Genomic DNA, 20902 nt, shown 5'->3' on the forward strand with positions numbered 1-20902 from the left:
CCTAGAAGGCGTCCCGAAGAGAGGCGGGATGGCCAGTGCCGGCGCCGACCCGCGGGACGTGGACGCATCCGGCTCTGCCGCCCCCTCATTCTGCCACTGGGCCGGAGAACCAGCCCCCCCCCACGGTATCATTAGGGAGGGTTAATCAAGCTCTAAAACGCTTCTCGTCAGTCGTGCGAAGTCCATGCTGCTGAGCAGGAACTGCAGCGGTTAAGTCTCTTTGCCCCCTGTAGGGACGTTACGTAACACGACGCGATTCCGCGGCCGAGGCAGGGCTGCCTGAGGAGGTGGGGGTTGTGGCGCCACCTAAGATGGCTGCAGTCGCACTCCTCTGCACCTCTGCCGCACCTCACATGCCAGCCCCAGGGGCTGCGTGGCGAGATCCTTGGGGAAATCCGCTGTTGGGATTCGCCGAACCGCCTGCCGCACGGAGAGTGAGCGGGCTGCTCCAACGTAGCGGTTTTCGGCAATACACATTACCGACTAACCTCTGAGTACGACAAATCTGCGGTGAAACTGACGTCGGTGACGTTACTTCTTAAGATGTCATGAATGTGTACAGCAGCCACATCACTTAATGTAGGCAGTGAGACCTCAGCAAGGCAACATCGACTGTAGGGAGGTTCTAAGCAGTGAATGTGCTGGCGAAATCCGTCGTCCTCCACTGGAAAAATGCCTGATCATCTTGTGCATTTAGCTCTGGTGCTTCGAACTTTGAATATTGGCCAGCAACATCGACCAAGATCGACCACATCGATTCGATGCTGATGTCTTCATTTTTATCGGACCTCGGCTGATTTGCGATGTACCAGTCAACATTTCGGTATCTACGGTTGAGCTGCCCCCTGAGGCCTGTGATTCTCCTGGGACGAGGGCGAGTCCCAGGTGCGAGTCTGACACGCTGCTTCCATCCATCCGTTCGCCGGCCACTTTTCCTGAGCCAGGTCGCAGGGGGTTCCTGGAGTCTATCCCAGCCGCACAGGGTGCCCCCAGTGTCAAAAAGCGATCATTATTTCAGAGTAACTGCATATGCTATTGCTCATCTGGTTCGGCACTAGTGACAGAACAAAGTGCCGCCGACCTGCCATCTCCATTCATATGATGGATCGTTTGATTGGCCTGTAAATGAACTTCGAACAAGCCGATCATTGGCCAAATAAGCTGTCAGTCAAGCCCCAGCATCCAGTTATGATCTAAGATGGTGGTGCATCTCTCAGATGCCGCACAGGTAGACAGGTAGCCTAACATTCCGATACGGTCTGCGGAACAAAACAGTGGCTAATGAGGCAGTCTGTGGGATTTGGAAAGATTTCGCCGTGGTTTGGGCACACGGGGAAAAGTGTTTTATTACCCATCTCCTTAAACGGAGATTTTGCAGAGAGAGGGTTAACCAGCCCTGGGGAGGGACGGCAGGGTCACGCCCCGCGGGGGACGCGCGGTCACCTGGCTCTCCCCGCACCCGGGTGGTGCCGAGATCCGACAGGGGGGGGAAAAAAGCTCCGCTTTCAAGAGCCGTGTGCATCTTCTCCCAAACTGGGCCGGCCACCCAGTGGCTCCTCCCCCCCCCCCCCGTCCGGGGGGGGACAATGAGGGTGTTGTGGTATAAGGCTTCTAAACAAACCGAGCGATTCTGTGCGGGGCGCGGGGGCCGTTTAATATTCCGCCATCCGGAGGCGCTGTGCCGGGTCGGGCCGGGCCGTTCCTCAGTAGTGGTTTGGAGCGGCAATAAACGGGCCCACAGAACTGTCCCATTGTGTCTTCTGAAGAAAGAAAGCTCATTCTGTGCCGCAGAGGATGAGTGGAATAGATAGATAAATAAACGACTAAAAGGCGCTCTCAGTGCTCACAGACCCGGTGGGCGTGTTCCGCTTTTGTGTGAGGCTTTTTTTTTTTTTTTTTCCTTTTTTGAGTTTGGGGAGCGGCTGGCTGGATCGGGTTACCGTGACTCCCAAGTGCGCTCCGGCGTTCGCGGCCTAAACGCATTTTCCGTTTTGATCTGCTCTCGAGGTTTGCTGCGGATTATTAATTCATTTCTGTGTCTGACATTTACTGTGCTAAAGAACAGAGGGAAATGGCTCGTGCCCAAGTACGGGACAGCCGGAGGTCTGTAAAAGGGAGTTAGCCTATAGAAAACACGGCGTCTTAAAGGGGAGGCGTCGCCTCGGATGCGTGAGGTGCGTGCATGTGCTTTGACTCCAAGGCCTGATCTTAGCCCTGACTCTCCGGAGACCTCTGGGTGCTCGACGGGAGGCTGCGGCCCTTCCAGTAAGGACAGTAGGACGGAGGCAAGCAGAGACACTTAAACATATGCACGACGTTACTGTCTGTAACCCTTGGAACTAGCTGGACGTCAGCCTTAGCTGCAGGCTAACAGTAGGGGTGCAGTAGCTAAGGAGAGGATAGGGAAAGTCAAAGGGGATTTTGTTTAGCAAGCATTAGCTTCTGAAGGCTAATGGAAACGTCAGCTAAGCAGAAAGCCGTGCAGCTGCACACCGCCGCAGTTTCCTTTCGCTTTTCGCTTCGCCTGAAACGCCTGGGCGTCTCTGTCAGGATCAGCAGCAGGAGTGGGATTCAGGTGCAGGCTTGTCCTCTTCTGGGCCGCTTCACGCTTCCTGGGAGTCAAATCGGGAAGGAGAGCCGGAGTCGGAAGGGATTCCTGGTCCGTACAGTAGTTACATGACGACCTGCAACATTTTCCATGCACGACTGGAAAAAACAGCAGATTACTGTCAACAGTGACTTTCTATTGCATCACTGTGTGAAGGTGAACGACCTGGTTGGGCCTGGTGTTTATGAAGCTGCACACCTCCCTGCCCGTGCTTGTGTGTAAACAGGACGTACACGTGACCTCCAGAAGCGTCCCCTGAACTCCCGCTGCCCCACCCGCCCAATAGCCGGGGGGGGCACGCGCAAAACAATTGTCTCCGGGTTTGTTGTCTATTCAAAACCCGCCTCCTTTTTCTGCTGTTTGTACCGAAGGAGGAATGAAATGGGCGCCTGAAGATGGTGTTTAATCACTGTCAGAGACACGGGAGGGAAGGGCGAGGGCGTTGCCGCCGTGGCACGGCTGTGTTCCGTCCCCGTTTGGCTGTAAAAATAGCACAGAATCCCGTCTGACACTTTCAGGCTAAAGGGTTTTGAATAATTTGCTAGTCTGGGCAAATGTAAACATTATAGGCAAATTTCGACATTTTAATGGCCAATGAAATGCAACATGAGAGTGGATTTAGCATTTTGTCTCTTTCTCTGACTTGATCCGCCCACGCAGAAGTTGCAGTTAAAAGAGGTCGTTTTGATGGCTCTGTGCCCGTGAGGAAAAACCAGAGCCGTTCTGACCCCCCCCAAAAGGTGAAGTGAACACAGCCAGGCAGACCGGCAGCCCAGCCCGGCCCCGCCGGGGGTGGCCTGCCTCGATTCCGGCATCAGCGAGTCTCCCGGGACGAATGAGAAGCGATGGTGATGCGACGGGAGCGTCGTGGCCTCCCAGCTGCTGTATGCTGGGAGAGAGACACAGTGGGGTTAGGAGAGGCTGGGGACAGCGGGGAGGCGATGACGAGGGGGCCGGGCGAGACCCACTTGCGAGGAGGGGGCACAGGCATGCGTGCATATTGGTTTGCTGGCTACCGAAGCATGACTCTTCATGCCTGTGTATCGCACATGTGCTTCCAGCGTCTTCCTGCGCCAGCCGTTTCCCAGCAGCGCCTCGTGAACTCGGTTTTATTCGGTGTCACGTTACCAATTTCCTCGTGCAGTTACATGCCATCCGTGAGGAGTGATCGGCAGTGTATTGTCTTACGAGCTATTCCCCCCCCCCCCCCCCCCGGGGGGCACATCGCCGATTACAGCGTGTGCGGCCGCTGTGATCGCCGAGAACGGCATCGATCGCACTCCTGGGTGTTCGCCGTCAGGTGTTAAAGACTCGTGGGGATGGGATGGGATTGGGGGGGGGGGATGTTTCTGAATCACACTCGTTATCTGCCAGCTACCTCTGCATAGTCGCATCACATCTCCAGGGTTAAGGTTCCGAATCCGGCCTCTGCTCTGTGTAGAGTCTGTATGGTCGTCTTGTCAAATACGTCTTCTGGGGGCTCGTTCGGTCCAAAGACTTGCAGTATGTGTGCGTGCCCGGTGATGGACTGGCATCACATTGGCGGTATCCCCCTGATTTGTGCCCTGTGCCACCTGGGAGGGGCTCTATGCCACCTACCTCGTGACCCTGTACAGGGTAAGTGGTTGAAATACTGATCGTTCATGTTTTTGCCGATCCTAGCTCCCTTTTGCTGTCTCTTTGCTATAAGTGCCTTTTTAGCATTCTGTGCTATGGCTTCTCCTGTACGCTCTGGGTGCTTTATGAACTGGTCATGTGGCCGATTTGTAGCGCAAAGGGTTTATACTGACAGGTGATGCTCACACAGTTCCTAGGCCTCTCACGCCGTCAGATTAGCGCCGTCAGATTAGCCCCGTCAGGTTAGCGCCGTAAGCTAGCGCCGCATGTTTACACTAGTGTTCTTTCAAGGCGTGCTGGCGGCCCGAGCTCGCTCCCGCGGCCACACGGCAGGCGCGGCGCGCCGCTTGCTAACGCTGCCCCCTCCTGGTTGCAGGGAAGCCGCACAGCATTGAGAGTTCGGAGCGCATCCAGCTGTCGGGGAGCTACAACGTGCGAAAGGGGAAGATGCAGCTGCCGGTGAACCGGTGGACGCGGCGGCAGGTGATCCTGTGCGGCACCTGCCTCATCGTCTCCTCCGTCAAGGACAGCCAGGCCGGAAAGATGCATGTGCTGCCTCTCATTGGGGGCAAGGTACGTCCCATCCGCCCTCGCCCCCCTCCCAGTCAAAACAGACAAAGTGATGTATAGATAAAAAGATGTATGCCCTGGCTGTTTGGCTCAAAAAAAAAAACTCGTCTCCACTGAATAATGGTAGCGAGCGAGGCTAACCGCTAATCACCACCACGTCAGCTAACGAGCCCCAGTGGCGTCCCAGCAGACACTGGTCTGGCCCCCTCGCGTCGTCCTGCAGTAATGCCTGTCACTCTGGCTTGCTCGCTTCTTTATTCATCCTGCACGTTTTCTGTTTGGATCTCCCCCCCCCCCCCTTTCTTGGTGCCAGCTGAGCTCAGGGCTTTTAAAAAAAATATTCGGGATGAGAACACTGCTGGTGGAGCGCACTCTGGAAGGGGGGAGGGGGGGGGCAGATGCGGGGAAAAGGTCTTTATTATGGACAAGCTGAAAAGATTAACAGACTTCGTTGTGCAGGAACACGAGGAGCGTCCGAGTCGGCTGTTTGATACCCAGCCGCTCCTGTTCCCCGGCCACTGAGGCCATTCTCCTCTCCTCCTGGCCAGATACCTTTTCTCTATGCTGCTGGATTTTACGATTTCATAACGCAGCAGCCGCTGTCGATTAATAATGGCCGCGACTGGTACGTCCCGCGTCAGACGACTCCAAACCGCAGTGCAGCGATCTGCCGTAAAAATACTCCTTTTCTGCTCTTCCCGCAAGCTGTAAATGGTCACTGTGGCCAGTTCAGTTTGTCGCAAATGCTAAAACAAATGTTCTCGCTTCACGTTTGTGCAGCGCGGCCAAGAGTGACAACAGGCCATCCATCTGCCTCTTTATCTTAAAGAGCCATCATCTGATTTGAGTCAGTCGTTAGCTGGAGTAATAAAAAGCCTTGGATGTGTCACGTAGACAGAATCGCTCGCAGTAAACAGCGAAAGCAAAGCCTTTTATTGATCATTCCTGAACAGCCTTCCTTATTACCAAATTCTCACTTCTGTGGAAAATATTTCCTGTGAATGAATGATTGTTTCTTTTCCTTTATTTCTTTTGGTGTTTGTTTTTTAAATCTTGGTATCTGCACTTTCGAACGTGGATCTGAAGCAGAAGCTTCCACTCTGTTTAATCCTTGAGCCCCCTGGCAGGGGATTGGGGGGGGGGGGTGCAGATAAGGTCTTCCTTTCAGAGATACCCAGGTGTTTTAAGTGTGGCACGCAGCTGACTGGCTCCAGAAGGGGGGTCCCTTTGACGACGGGCAAAAACGACCCTTTGAACGCAAGCATCCTTAGAAGCACCTGAGATGCACCACAAGCACAGCAGCAGGGATCACGTGTCTTATCTGCATCGGATGGTTCTGGGGCACGGAGTACTTAGAGGAGATTAAAGATCACAAAATGGAGAACGGCAACAGAAATGCGTGTTTATTGATGTGCAGGCGTCATGTAACATAGGAGAAGGCACATGAACGTGCGATGCGTATCAGGGGAGATGAGGTGAAGGAGGGGCGAGCCGGGCGGAGGTGTAGGTCTCACTCTCGTGCCTCTTGTTTGACCCACAGGTGGAGGAGGTGAGGAAGCAGACCCACTGCCTGGCCTTCAGCTCCTCGGGGCCGCAGAGCCAGAGCTACTACGTCAGCTTCGACAGCTTCACCGAGCACCTTCGCTGGCAAAGGCAGGCTGCCAAGGTGAGACAGCCGCGTCTCCGAGGTGGCATGTGGTCTCCAAGGTAACCTGCGGTGATGAGTGACCCCCGGGAGGGTCTGTCTGCCCGAGGTGGAAGTGTGTGGCTCAGTGCGTAAGGACGCCATGATCGGAAGGTCGCTGGTTCAAATCCCAGTGTCAGCATATTGATGTCACCGTCGAGTCCTCGAGCAAGGCCCTTAACCACCAGGGATCTTCTGACCTTGCTGTCTTTCAGCGACGTATAGCTCTCTGGATGAAAGCATCTGGTGAATGAATAAAATGTAATGTAAACGAACCCCGCAAATAGATGCATCTACCTGAAGTGGAATGTACCAGCTGGGCTGGCCAGGCCCCCCCCCCGCCTGTAGCTGGGGTAGCGTGGAAAACAGAGGGAGGGAGACCGGATCCCAGCAGAGAGGCCCGTTCCACATCCCGCAAATGGAGCCCCACTTTCTGCCGCGCTTCTCTCCGCAGCCGAATTAGGGCAGCCCAGGGAACCTATTTTCTAAATTTTTCCGACGACAACCTTGTCACATAATGGCCCCAAGGAAGTCCCAGAATAGCGTCTCCGGGGTGGGCAGGTGCTGTGGCCCCGGGGGCCGCCCGGGTTTCCGAGGGTCCGGGACCCTGCGCCAAGATGGCGGCCTGTGCATCGCCTCCGCCCAGCGGAATGGCGCCCAGTTAAGGCTGCAGCTCTGGTTATACCTCTGCATCTGCCGGAATCGTAGATTTACTTCTCTGTGTCGGTCACATCAGCAATCAGCCACTAAGGGGATGCCCAATTTAGTATTTAAAAGCAGCTGTGTGGCCTCCAGCATGTAAGCCCCGCCTCCCTCTATCCCCCCCCCCCCCCAATGCTTAGATGGTGTCTCAGCGCATCAGCTCGGTGGACCTGTCCTGCTGCAGCCTGGAGCGCCTTCCACCCAATCTCTTCTACAGCCAGGACCTGACACACCTCAACCTGAAACGCAACTTCCTGTCAGCCAGCCGCTGCCTGACAGATCTGCAGAGGTGAGGCCCCGCCCACACTGGCCACACCCACACAGTCCCTGCCCCACATAGGCTCCACCCACTGAAACCCAGCCTCCATTCCATCCTCAAAATTGCCTGAATGAAATGTGGTGGACAGATGGAAAGATGAGTATGGAAAGATGTGTTCTCCTTTGAAGCGAGCACCATCTGCTGACTGTGATTTAGTAATGGAAGTGAAGAAGCATGTCTACATTTGAGTTGGTGGATCTGGGCACCATCCTCCCTGTATCTGTGTGGGTCTCCGTCTGTCCCTGTCGGTCTTATCTGCTGGGCCATTTAACCTCATGCCAGTCTCCGTGAGCGAAGGAACCATGTGGGAATTTTGTCCATAGCTCGCAGCAAACTTGTATTTGGGCTCCAGAGAGGTCGGGCAGAATGCTCAAGAAGTTGGTCCAAGGGCCGGGACTCGCCCCTGCGAATCCCAGCAGGGCGAAGTCCATTCCCGTTTCACACGGAGGGAGGGGGGCCGTGTTTTTCTGTAGGTGTGAGAATGACTCAGCTGCAGTCTGCAGAGGTCAGCCTTACTGACGGGTCGATTCCAGGAATAGCCGAGAGGATCGTAAATTCGAGTTCTGGCACCTGGGGCGGGGGGTGGTGGGGTGACGCAGGAACCGTGGACTTCAGGGGTCTTGTGGGTGTCCCAACAGCTTTTATCCAGTATCGATTAGGAATAGATGCCCCCCCCCCCACCTTCACCACCACCTCCACTGAAGGACAGCCGCCCCATATACAATCTGTATTTTAAGGCTTCCCGCTCAGTCATGTGACCATGCTTTGATGCTGCAGCAGACAGCCAATGGGAAGGCAGGAAAATGCAGATGAGGCACAGACCTGTTTGCACACTGACTAATAAGCGAGATTCAGACGGCAGGGGTTCTGTGACACGGGTGAGGTGGGGCTTTCTCTTTTGGAATTTGAAATTGCATTACCGCCTTCCAGTCACATCCCAGTTGATGACTTCTAAGGCAGCTTCGGACTGGGTTAGAGCTGGGGAATGTTTGTGTCGGGTTTGCCAGTGATCAAGCTAATTCTTAAAGCGGCGGTAACCCTTTTGGACCATGACTGCTAGCAGCTACAATTGGATTTATTCGGCTCCTTGGTTCAGCTGAGGAGAAAACGTGTTCAGCAAGGTCTGAAGAGACTTTAAAGACATTCCTCAAAGCCGGGTCCCGACACTATGAGCAACTAGGCAGGATTTGAGAATGGAGGCTCCTTTCTGGAAAGATGGGGGGGCAAATGTCGCAGTGTGGAAGATTAACGGGGATGTAAATGACAAGCCGGGCTTTTGACGGCTATTCCGCTCGTGAAAGGATCTGCGGCGATCTTCTCCTGGCCCAGGGTGTTGCTAAATTGAGGTGGGCCATTCCTACTGGGGGGGGGACGGGGGACGGCAAGCAGGCAGAAACCAGCTGCAAGTTCCCATCTTTGCTCATCTTTGAGCTGAGCAAATGCAGCATAAGTGGCACAGCCCCCCCGGAGGTTCGGGCCGGGGGTGAGGCCGCCTCACATTTTAAAAATAACACTTTCACATCCATTGTCGGCTGCCTCTTCCCCGTGTCCTTCCTCTTTTTTTTTTTTCCCATGCCTGTTTCTCTTTCGCTTCCCCCTCGTGGTATGGCCTTGATTTCCACCATCTAGTGCTGGGCCACCACAGACCTAGCAGGAGAAGACAGAAACCGGCTCCTCTGGTCGGGGTTTCTCACCTTCTGTGATGCGCGGGCTGTTTTTTTCACGATTTAGTGACATCATTCGGCAGGATGCTGTCAAGTCACCAGATGGGAAGATTCGCACGAGGAACGTTGACTAGGTTTCACGGAATCACTTAATGGTATTCTGTGATTAAATTTGACATTCATGTGGCAAATGTATCTTCAGAGCCATACCGAATTTTGACAGTCAGGAACCTGCAGAGAACTTCTCTAAATCCACAGTGGGATCGCTTTGGTCTTTGCATGAAGATAAACGCAGATCAGACATTTGAGGGCCGGACTACTCAACGTTGTTTGGATTACCGTGACATAGAGGCTACACGCCATCAGCTAGAGATGAAGATCTTCACCGTGAGCATTTATGGCCCACATCGGCACACAAAGTGCACATCTGTGTCTCCTCTCTGTCAGAAGAGGACCCTTCTATCCATTGTTCATCCAGAAACATTGTGTTCACGCGCACACTGTTGGAGGAATGCTTCAGCTGTTGATTTGTTTTGCTATTACCCCTCCCCCCCCCCACCCGACTGCTCCCCCCCAGTCCCTTGGCACATTTCGAATTCTCCTGGGATTGTCTGTCCATCGTCGTCGTGATTTTCCACTCGGCTTCACACTGGCCCCTATGACACTTAAAGGTCTATTATTGTGCAATTATACCCCCATAAATCTGAAGGCCAGAGTCAAGGCCGCCGTGGAAGCGGAGCGCCGGGATATCGGACTCCGTCTGGCGGTTGACGGCACCGGCGGAATGGCGAACGGTGGGATGGAATGTGCCGATCCCCCCCCCCCCCCCCCCCCCCAGCTTTCAGAGCCATGGCTCCCGCTCCCGGAACCCTCTAGATACCACCGCCCTGCCTCCAATACGAGAACAAAAAGCTGCCCCTCTGGCGCAGAGGATCACAGCTGCGATGGACCGAACGCCACCCGGACCCTAGAGGAGGTAGCCTTCCGCTTAATTAAATGGCTGCCTGGATCAATACTTCAGTCTGAGGTTTTTTTTTTTTTTTTCCGTTTTCTTTTTCGACGCTCCCGTGATGAATGGATGCGGCCCACAAGCCATGACGAAACGCCACACGACAATAAATATCCACACGCCATCGCTGGATGGATAGATGACATTGGGGGGAAGCTTATGCCCTCGTCATTCATTGAGGCGAATTCCCGTATTGTGAGCCACGCCGGGTTCCCTTCTCCCTCCTTCATCGGGCTTGGTGCCTGAAAGGATAGTTGGGCTTTCAGGGGAGTCTGTGGTCTCCGTCACGTTTGTACTTTGGCGAGCTGTTTTAATGGCGCATGAATACAAATACCAGCATGCTAGTGGGGGCCGCAACCAGAAAGGCTTATTTCATAGACTGGTGTGGGAGCAGCCAGTATCCCGACTTCTGGATGAGCTTGGTTCATGTATGCGTACTTCGCAAAGCACCCAGATGGAGAGCGCAGAGCTGCCATACCCTCTGTTCACGGCTTGGCGGTTGGCAGCCTGACTCCCAGAATCAATGTGCCAATCGATTGATCTTTAACTGTGGTGCCTCAAGGTTCTCTCCAGGAAAATCTGAGGCTTGGCTACTAAACCGGATGCTCTCGCCCTTATCTTCATTTAGTTGCAGTGTTTCACATGTATGGAAGAACAGGAGCCATCTTGGATGGGTTTCTTTTGAAAACACAAGGGAGAAGATGGCTATTATAGCCAGAACAAAAAAAAAAAAAGTCATGCTTTTAAAACTGACCTATTTAAGGGGCATTCTACCCATAGGCGTGGCAAATGGGTTTCAAAGTCGTCAACAAAACTAGCTTAGGATATCTGTTGTGTGTAGTCGAGTATGTTGACCCAATGGTAGGTGAACCCCCATGCTAGCTGGTCTTCCCACCCTGCCGAGGTTGCGTTTTAGTTGCTCATTTCACATGTACTGCTTGTTGTCTGACCTCTGACCCCCACCAGAGCTGAAATAGCAAACCCCGCCGTGCATCTCCTTACACAACCAATTTAAGGGCCTCCGTATTGCATTGTAACCTAACATGATTACACAGTTTTTGTTTCAGCTCAGCGTAGATTCTCATCTGGGGTTGGGGATTAGCGTTAGCGCCGCCTTTGGCTCCATTTCCCATAATGCCATGCGCACAGTGGTGGTGCTCTGGTCTCCGTCCTAGCAGATTTCACGGTTTTACTCTGGGTATTAGTGCTAAGCCTCTAATCAGAAAAATCCAGTTCTCCTATCTGTTTCTTAATGAGGATTTGAATGATATGGTAGGATGTGTGTGTGTGTGTGTGTGTGTTTTATTTATTTTTTTTACTTTGTTCAGTAAGCGATGATCTTCCGCTGAGCTGACGTGCCACCGTACCTCCTGCTCTCAGGTTCTCCAAGCTGCGCAGCCTCAACCTGTCCAACAACCACCTTGGCCAGTTCCCCATAGCCATCTGCAGCATCTCCACCTTGACCGAGCTCAACCTGTCCTGCAACTGCCTGACCTCCGTGCCTAGTGCTGTGGGGGCCATGCACAAGTGAGTAAGGGGGGGGGGGGGGGGTAACACAGCCAAAGGCCTGTGAAGGATCCAGGCGTGATGTCGCTGTAGTTTTTTTGGGTCAGACGACCTAATTGGACATAATTGGAACTCGATGAGCTTTTATAATACTAATTTCTGATGTTCTGATGTGATTCATGTTTGAAAAAGTCCTTGGAATTCAGATTTTTATTATTTGAAGGTAGTGTGCATTGTTCAGCTAGGGGCTATGAAGGAACTGTCTGGAATCTCCAGTAATGCGGAAGTGTGGGACAGTGCTGACTTTGCTGCCCTCTGCTGGCCTACATTGGAATTTATTCCGTTTAATTCCAGTTAATAGTAGAAAAACAGGATGAGTGTATTCTTCCATAAATCTCCCTAGATTCTGCAACACAGGTGTCAGGAAATCACTGTGTGTATAAATAAGTGCTCCGTTGATGAATGGTTTGGAAAAGTTAATTATTTAATGCCTTGGTTGGGAAATGGATATAAAAAATAATGTGGAGGTCAATACAGGAAGGTGACGCTTGTTTGCTTTGATGTAACCCCTCACCTTGCCACCCCCCCCCCAGCCTGCAGACCTTCCTCCTGGATGGGAATTGCCTGTCGGCGCTGCCGGCCGAGCTGGGTGACCTGCCCCGCCTGGGCTACCTGGGATTGTCCTTCAACGAGTTCAGCGAAGTACCAGAAGTGCTGGAGCGCATGGAGGGCGTGGAGCGGCTCTGCCTGGCGGGGAACGGCCTGGACGCCCTGCTGCTGCAGGCCTTCCGGCTGCTGCGCGTCAAGCACGTGGACCTGAGGTAGGGGGCGCTGTGGCTGCCAGGGGGGGGGAGAGGAGGCCGGGCTTTTTAAAACCAAACCTCCGTGAATAATTATCGTAAAGCAAGCGTGGCTGTTAGGGCAGGAAGGCAGGAGGCGCTCCGTTCTGGCTCAGCCTGATGAGGCGTCGACGTTTGTTTAATATAATTTACCTCGCTTGACACATTATGTCACGCTTGGCACAGTGACTGGCTCAGAGGGTATTAAACACACCCCCCCCCCCTCGGAGCAGTGAGTGACAGATTCCCAAAGACTATGCTGGTGACACACAGACGCCGAAGGGAGTTCATGGTCTGTGAGTAGTGTCTCGTTAGCCATCCCTGCTCTACTCGTTCGCCCCAAAACCCCTTTCACAGGTACATCACTAATGTATCGACACGTCAGCGCGCTTTTAGCGCCCGCCGCCGTAGATGGTCCTTCTCTTCCACTTAAAGCCAGTCAGGATAAAAATAAAATGGGCCTGTATTTCCCATAGCCACGTTCAGGAAGTACTTGATATCACTGTGAGTACCGTGAGTACTGTCATTTCAGTACATTTTTCGTGAAGTGGCTCATGGGTGAGTAGGCGGATGAAAGCAGGTGTTCTCCTGGTCCGCTTGGTAGCCCTGGGTCTGATCTACAGGCTGGCTTGTAGAAGCTGACCTTTGACCCTCTTGACCGCACCCACTGCTCCAGGCTCAACAGGATCTGCAAGGTGGTGCCTGAGGAGCCGGACTTCCTGCGTCACGTGACCCACCTGGACGTGCGGGACAACGGCCTGACGGAGCTGGATGCCTCGCTCTTCCCCAGGCTGGAGGTGCTGCACTGCGAGAGGAATCGCTTGGGCTTGCTGCGGGCGCGGGGGGGCCCGCTCAAGGCCTTGCACGTCTCCTCCAATGGTGGGTCATTCACACGGGGCATCCGCGGGTCAGACCAACTGGCGTGGGTCATTCACACGGGGCATCCGTGGGTCAGACCAACTGGCTGTCTTAGAGGCACAAAACTACAATCTGGCACCTGAATAACTTCAGAACAACTTTCAATGTCGTTATGAAACATTTCAGGCGCTAAACATTTTGGCCGTGCTGTGATTGGCGGAGCTTTAAGTTTGCCTGTTCTCTGACCTCTGATTGGTTGGGCTATACCTTGTGGCCACGTCACGATTCGTGGAGCTGTAAATCATTGTGCTGCGATTGGTGCGTTTTTTTTTTTTTTTTTTTGGTACCACTGTGTCTCTGACGCCTGGTTCTCCCACAGAGCTCCGTCAGTTGGAGGTCTCTCCGGTGCCCCGTAACCTGACCTACATGGACGTCTCCAGGTAGGTCTGACATCTTTGTCCTGCCATTAGCTCTGGCCTATTTCCTCTCCTCTCCTCTTGTCTCGCTCTTGACCCGGCCCCGGCTCTGCCTTACCCTACATAATAAGTAGCACTGCTTTTCGGGCCAGGCCTGAATAATCGATCCTGATTCCGCATCATCAATACTACCCTGTCTCGCTGTAATCTATACAGAGACCTTACGGCATTGTTTAACCCCTTAACCACTTCCAGGAACCAGTTAGAGAGCCTCCCGGACTGGCTATGTGAGAGCAAGAAGTTGGAGGTGCTGGACGTGAGTCACAACCAGCTTCACCTGCTCCCCGAGCGGTGAGTGTGGGCGGGAGGGGTGGGTCTGCGTTTGGGATTTGGGGGCGGACAGTCTGCCTCAGTTTAGATTAGAGACTGGGCGCCCCCTTGTGGCCGCTGGCAGGGTGCATCGGTGCTGTACGAAAGACAGGAAAGACGCCAGATGATAAATCAGCGAAGGACAAGTGCAGGGAGTCAGCAATGCATCCGTCAATGAAAACAACAGCAGCCATTTTGGTTGGACAACCCCCCCCCCCCCCCCCAAATTGGCACAGCATTTGGCCAGGTCATGCCCTCAAGAGAGCTGGACCCAAGGTTGGGGAAGGACATTGGCGAGATGATGGGTGCGGGCGAGCTGACGCCATGTCTGCTCGGTGACATCGAGCCGCCTTCGGGAAGGAAACCCTACCCTGCCCCCCCCCTCCCCCCACCCTGCCCCCCCCCTCCCCCCACCCTGCACCTGAGCCCAGCTGCTGACTCTGAGGTCTACTTTGTAATTAAAGGACCGGCTGATTAAGCTGCTCTCCCGTCTCCCGTGACCTCGCTCCCGCTCCGTCCGCTGTTTTCTCGCGGGAAAGGTCAGTGGCGTCTGTTAGCAAACCCCCCCCCCCCCGGGTGGCCTGGCCGCATTATTAGCTTGATACCCAGGAGGGGGCGGGGACACACCAGCCTACCTTCCTATTGGTCAGTTGCCTGATTAACCCCATCATGACCTGTGTCTTTGCAGCCGTGACTGAATGGAGAGATTTACCTGTAATTAAATGAGGTTTATATATGCAGTGAATACATTGGTATATATTTATAGCACATCTAAGGCGTTTTATCAGTTGTGCACAGAGGTAAACCCGGCCTCATGATTGGACCCCTTCCCCCCACCCCCCGGTTTCCCAGGCTCCTTTGCAGCAGCAGTCTGCGGAAGCTGCTGGTAGGACATAACCAGCTGCAGCGGCTGCCTGAGGACCTGGAGGGCAGTCACATGGAGGTGTTGGATGTCCAGCATAATCAGCTGTCCGAGCTGCCTGCCAGCCTCTTCCTCAAGACTGACAGGTAGATCTCCTCCCTCGATTCCTTCCCATCGTCCCATTTTCCAGGTGCAACCTCCCCACCCCCCCCCAATTACCTTCCATCCTCCACTGCTCATGAACAACTGTGCCATTGTCATTTAGAGTTTTGCCTCTGTCAAGGCTAGACCGTCATTGCCATTGGCCAGTAGCTCTCTCTCTCTCTCGCTCTCTCTCTGTTTAGGGGGGGGGGGGGGCTTTTCTAGGGGTTAGTGGTCCAGTTTATGGGGCTTTGTGTTTGTAATCACGAGAGGTCTGTGGCTCCAGACTGGCTGTGGGACCAGATGCCTGTCCCTGTGCTGCAGAGACCCTGCTGAGAGGAACGCTGAATTGTGAAAGTTTTTATGAGTCTGCATTCATCACAGGCTGCGGGTATTAGGAGCAGAGCAGTGTCTTTCACAGCTGCCTCTTCTGTCTGCAGAAGTCCAGCTCTATATAATCCCTCACAGCCCCTCTTCCCATTTGCCCCCCCCCCCCCCCCCCAGTTTACGGTGCCTGAACGCTTCGGCCAATAAGCTGGAGAGCCTGCCCTCCTCCAGCCTATCAGAGGAGAGCCGGAGCACGCTGCAGGAGCTGTACCTGACCAATAACCGGCTGAGCGACAAGTGCGTGCCTCTGCTGACGGGACACGGACACCTGCGTGTTCTACACCTGGCCTACAACCAGCTGCAGAGCTTCCCCGCCAGGTGACACGTGCGCACTCACGCGCACACTCACGCACCGACATCGTCCGCTAACCTCAACAACACACACAAAATTCCCGACTTAAAGGCGCTTCTGCTTTTCAGAGAATAGCAGCTAACACTCCAAAAAGCGAATGTTTCTGCGTATCCCCATGTGTGTCATTCAGAACTTTAACGTCATTCACCATTCATTCAACTTTAACTTTTACACTGACAATTTCATTCTCCCGCTCCATCTTCAGCAAAATGGCCAAGCTGGAGGAGCTGGAGGAGGTGGACCTGAGCGGGAACTGGCTGAAGAGCATCCCCACCACGATTCTCGGCTGCAAGAGAATGCACACGGTCATCGCCCACTCCAACTGCATCGAGGTCTTTCCCGAGGTCATGCAGCTCATGGAGATGAAGGTGGGCTTGGCTGGTAGCTTGTCTGTGTTGATGCGCCTTGAGTCTTTCCTGAAGGGTTTCTGGCGTGTTTTGGGAGGTTTACAGGCTCTGTGTAGCCCATCGTCTAGCACTACCGAGGGCGTCGTTGCTGGATGAGTCTGCAGTTCCAGCCAAAATCTTACTGCCATTTCTGTTTACTCAGATCGCTCTTTATTAAAACTGTATAGACCTTGCTGATTCGCTTCTAGAAGTTTCTGAATTCTTCCCGAGATGGTTTAAACCAAGATGTGCTACTTCTGTGGTTCCCTCTATTTGTGGATCTCCGGTGCCGTAAATAGTTTCTGGGCCAATCGAGTCTAATTGACAGGGCCGGCGTGATATCCCGGCAGGCTGGATCTCTAAGGCCGAAGCAGGCCCGGCCCCGGCCCAATCTCCCGGTACCCCTCAGCGGCAGACACGTACTCTCTCTCTTACCCATGTGACCACTCTGTGCCCTGGCCACCACCCGGGCAGCTGAAATAAAGCTCATGATGTCACATCCTGTTATAGTCGTGCCTCCATTGTCAGCCACTGGCCCAGAATCTCTCTATCCGCCGGCCCTGACTTCTCTGAGCTGCCCGCAGTGTGTGGACCTGAGCTGCAACGAGCTGAGCGAGATCACCCTGCCCGAGAACCTGCCCCCGAAGCTGCAGGAGCTGGACCTAACAGGCAACCCCCGCTTGGCGCTGGACCACAAGACGCTGGAGCAGCTGAAGTAAGGCCATTGGCCCAGACAGGAAGGCCTCATCTTAGTGCGTTCCAGACATTTAATGAAGTATTTAGTGACCCCTAGTGGCCGACTATTAAAATTGCATCTTTGGTGTCACATTACCAATTTTTATTTAGGTATTTTTTTTTTTACCTTGCATTTCAAGGACATCAGCACATCAGTATTTGTTGATGTACACACTGAATTCCATTATTTAATAATGTTCCCTGTTTTCCACCATATGTGAACGTTAATATAAGCTCACATATGAGCACAATGTTAATGAACTCATCCCTTTTCCAAACCAGCAACATAAGATCCTTCCGGATTGACCAGTCGCCGTCGTCCTTCTCGGCCACCGAGGCCTCAGGAGCTCCCGCAGTGTGGAGTCATGGCTACACGGAAGCTTCCGGAGTCAAAAACAAGTAAGCGGCACGTTGAGATCTCTCGGCTTCCCGCGGGTCGCGGTGTCAGCATTGGTTACATGACTGCACGGCCTCCGGGATCCGTACCGCGTGTTCGGAAGCGTGAGCTGCCGGATGTGCGCCTCCCAGGCTCTGCGTGGCCGCCCTGTCGGTGAACAGCTTCGGCGAGAACCGCGAGGCGCTCTACGGGGTCTTCGACGGCGACCGCAACGTGGAGGTGCCATACCTGCTGCAGTGCACCATGAATGACGTACTGGCGGAGGAGCTGCACCGGGGCAAGACCCAGGAGGACTATATGAGGAGCACCTTCCTGGTGACACAGAGGTACATAAAGCACGAGGACTTCCTGGTCATGCAGCGTGTGGCGTGCATGCACGGCACTGTGCAAACGTTTTAAACAGGAAAATGAAATGTTTACAGCCCTTTGTCTGGTTAGTAAGTGTATATTTGCTCAGAACAAAATGCACAATTTAACATTACAACATATGCAGAATAACAGTAAATTAACAGTAAATAAATGCATTTGAAACTAACCTTCTGTTCTCCAAAAACGTTACTGATATCGTGTTGGACGGCTAGATGGACACCGCTTCAGTTCCCAAACCTCTCCTCAGGGGCACCTCAGCCATTCCATGAATTTGTTAATTAATTAATTGATTTAGTTAGTTATATAACTCGGGGGGGGGGGGGGGGGGGGTATTGATTAGCCAAATAAGGAGAGCTAGTGGTCGACTCAGAAACACATGGGTGTATTGGATGGTTGCTGCAGATACTGGGGTAACTTCAGAAGAGGTTCTGAAATGGCTGAGCTGACACACTTTGACAGACATGTCAGTTTCAAGCCACCAGGACCATCTAAACGTTTTCTTTGACTGCCTAAGACTTTTGCACAGTACTGTATATAAACACGCTTACACGCACATGCACACTGGTCACGCAGAGCCGCACGCACAGGCAGTCTGACTCAGTCTATGCTGTGCACTTGCGCCCCCTGGCAGGAAGCTGGGCACTGCGGGCCAGAAGCTGGGCGGCTCGGCCGCTCTCTGCCACATCCGGCACGACCCCCTGGACCCAGGCGGCTGCTTCACGCTGACGGCCGCCAACGTGGGCAAGTGCCAGGCCGTGCTGTGCCGCGACGGCAAGCCCCTCCTCCTTTCGGCGCTGCACAACGTGGGCGTGGCCGAGGAGTACCAGCGGGTGCGGCAGAACAAGGCCATCGTCACCGAGGTACTGCCCCCAGGCCCCCCCCCAACACACGAGTGCTGTGTCCCCTTCGGTAACATAGATCTGGTCCTAAATTCCGCCTGGTCACTGTCCCTCCCTTTCAGGATAACAAAGTCAACGGCGTGACGGATTCCACGAGGATTATGGGATACTCCTTCCTGTACCCGTCGGTGATCCCGCGACCTCACGTGCAGACGGTGACGCTGACACCGCGCGACGAGTTCGTCATCCTGGGCAGCCGGGGCCTGTGGGAGAGCGTGTCACCGGCCGAAGCCGTGGAGGCCGTCCGCAACGTGCCCGACGCGCTCGCCGCCGCCAAGAAGCTGTGTACGCTGGCGCAGGCCTACGGCTGCGGCGACAGCCTGAGCGCGGTGGTGGTGCAGCTCAGCGTGGCCGAGGACTGCTGCTGCTGCTGCGAGCTGGGCGCCCCGCCGCCCCCACCCAGCCCCGGGCTCTTCCCGCCGCCTCCCGTCGCCGCCGCCATCCGCGACGTCCTGCCCACGCCGTCCTCCTGCAGCGAGGTCAGCAGCGAAGTGTCTGCCTCCGAGATGAGCAGCGAGGTGGGGTCCACTGCCTCGGATGAGCCGCCACAGAGCGCGACGCTCCAGGAGGCCCAGACGGGGGTCCCGTTCGGCCCAGAACCCCGCACCGGCTGTGCCCTGCACCCCGTCTGCCTGGCCGGCTCCTTCCAGCGGCAGCTCTCCAGCGCCACCTTCTCCAGCGCCCTCTCCGACAACGGCCTGGACAGCGAGGATGAGGAGCCCATCGCCGGGGTCTTCTCCAACGGCAGCCGCGTGGAGGTGGAAGCCGACGTGCACTGCCTCCGCCGCCGAGAGCGCCCCCAGGCCGCGCAGGTGCCGCCCCCCACGCCCACCCCCGAGTCCCAGGACAAGGGTGAGGCTGAGGAAGGATGTGTGGCCGAACCCCTGAAGAGGGCGGGGCAGGCGAGCAAGAGGCGGGGAAACGGCTCGGTGGCCCCCCAGGAGCGAAGCCACAACCTGATCGAGGTGGTGGCCGATGCCCCAGCCAGGAAACCTGGGGGCTACTTCGCTGCCCCGGCACAACCAGACCCTGATGACCAGTTCATCATTCCACCAGAGCTGGAGGAGGAGGTCAAGGAGATCATGAAGCAGCACCAGCAGGAACAGCAGCAGCAGCAGCAACAACAGCAGCAGCAGCAGAAGCCCCACCCCTCAGAGCAGCCAAATGAGCCCTGTGACACGCCCCTCTGAGAGGACACACCCCCTGAGAGAGGACACACCCCTCTGAGAGGACACGCCCCCTTAGAGAGGACACACCCCTCTCCCCTCCAATGAATGATTCCACCATTCAAAGCTGTCTGTAGACACTTGTGACTAGCTGCTCTGAGAAACCTCTAAACTCTAGTCGTCCCCCCCCCCCAGAAATACAGCCTGCAGCCCGGAGGGTGAAGCGGGACACGGGATGCGTGTGGAACTAACTCCTGAAGATAACCTTAACCCGATCCGCAGGACTCCCATCTGACCAACACTAGCTCTCATGCTTTATCGCTTCACAGATATCGGCGCATGGTGGACAGGGACCTAGTTTTACATATCGATTTTATACGACAGAAATGACGCTGAAAAGCACTTTAAGAAAACCTTTTATGTTAAACGAAGATGTGAGTGGATGGTACATATCGGTGATACCATGCTTAACTGTTGTAGATAGGGCACTTAATAATACTGTATTTCTTCAGTCAACCATGGCTTTCTGCCTGTGAAAAGTCATAGAAATTTGTAGAAATTCAAAGACTAACTCCTAGGAGTTGCTTACTCTTTAATGTGACTTAGTCACTGTACTAATCTTCTCTGAGAGAAAACGTGACCCCCATTCCCCCCCCCCCCCCCCCACCCCTTCCTTCTCCACGATGATTATAAATAGGCTACGTGTTGTGTACGGGACTTTCTACAAGAACTGTGTATTTGGTGAGCGGCTTCGGGTCGTTTTAAAGGTGGCACTCAATATGTAGAGGCGAAACCACAGCTTCTACTGACACACACACAGACAGACAGACGGAGTTCGGCAGCGGCGCTGTGCCTTTCGTACCGCCGGGGCCGCCTCGCAGCGCAAGCGCAGTTTCTCCACAAGCAAGGCACACTCACATGCGCACACCGGTTCTCCCTTTTTTTGTTATAATAAACCTAAAATTTTCAAATACAGTAATGACACCGTGTCTGGACTTATTTCCAGGACAGCGGGTCCCGGGGGGACCTTTGGCTGACAGCGCTGCA

The 20902-nt window shown here is 54.3% G+C and overlaps 1 protein-coding gene across 1 annotated transcript in view; it reads left to right on the forward strand.

Annotated features, from left to right (window-relative positions):
• The window catches only part of phlpp1 (PH domain and leucine rich repeat protein phosphatase 1), a 34344-nt gene extending 13514 nt beyond the window's left edge, over positions 1-20830 (forward strand). Inside the window, exons 2-17 of the mRNA XM_072711217.1 lie at positions 4602-4798; positions 6336-6461; positions 7322-7470; positions 11554-11700; positions 12273-12500; positions 13195-13397; positions 13756-13816; positions 14048-14143; positions 15014-15169; positions 15669-15869; positions 16109-16271; positions 16874-17004; positions 17307-17423; positions 17553-17747; positions 18422-18650; positions 18752-20830. Coding sequence (XP_072567318.1) covers positions 4602-4798; positions 6336-6461; positions 7322-7470; positions 11554-11700; positions 12273-12500; positions 13195-13397; positions 13756-13816; positions 14048-14143; positions 15014-15169; positions 15669-15869; positions 16109-16271; positions 16874-17004; positions 17307-17423; positions 17553-17747; positions 18422-18650; positions 18752-19879 — 3527 coding nt within the window. The 3' untranslated portion in view covers positions 19880-20830. The remainder of the gene's footprint in view (positions 1-4601; positions 4799-6335; positions 6462-7321; positions 7471-11553; positions 11701-12272; positions 12501-13194; positions 13398-13755; positions 13817-14047; positions 14144-15013; positions 15170-15668; positions 15870-16108; positions 16272-16873; positions 17005-17306; positions 17424-17552; positions 17748-18421; positions 18651-18751) is intronic.
• Positions 20831-20902: the final 72 nt, after the last annotated feature.

The sequence above is a fragment of the Paramormyrops kingsleyae genome, chromosome 4, assembly GCF_048594095.1.
Source record: "Paramormyrops kingsleyae isolate MSU_618 chromosome 4, PKINGS_0.4, whole genome shotgun sequence".
NCBI lineage: Eukaryota > Metazoa > Chordata > Actinopteri > Osteoglossiformes > Mormyridae > Paramormyrops > Paramormyrops kingsleyae.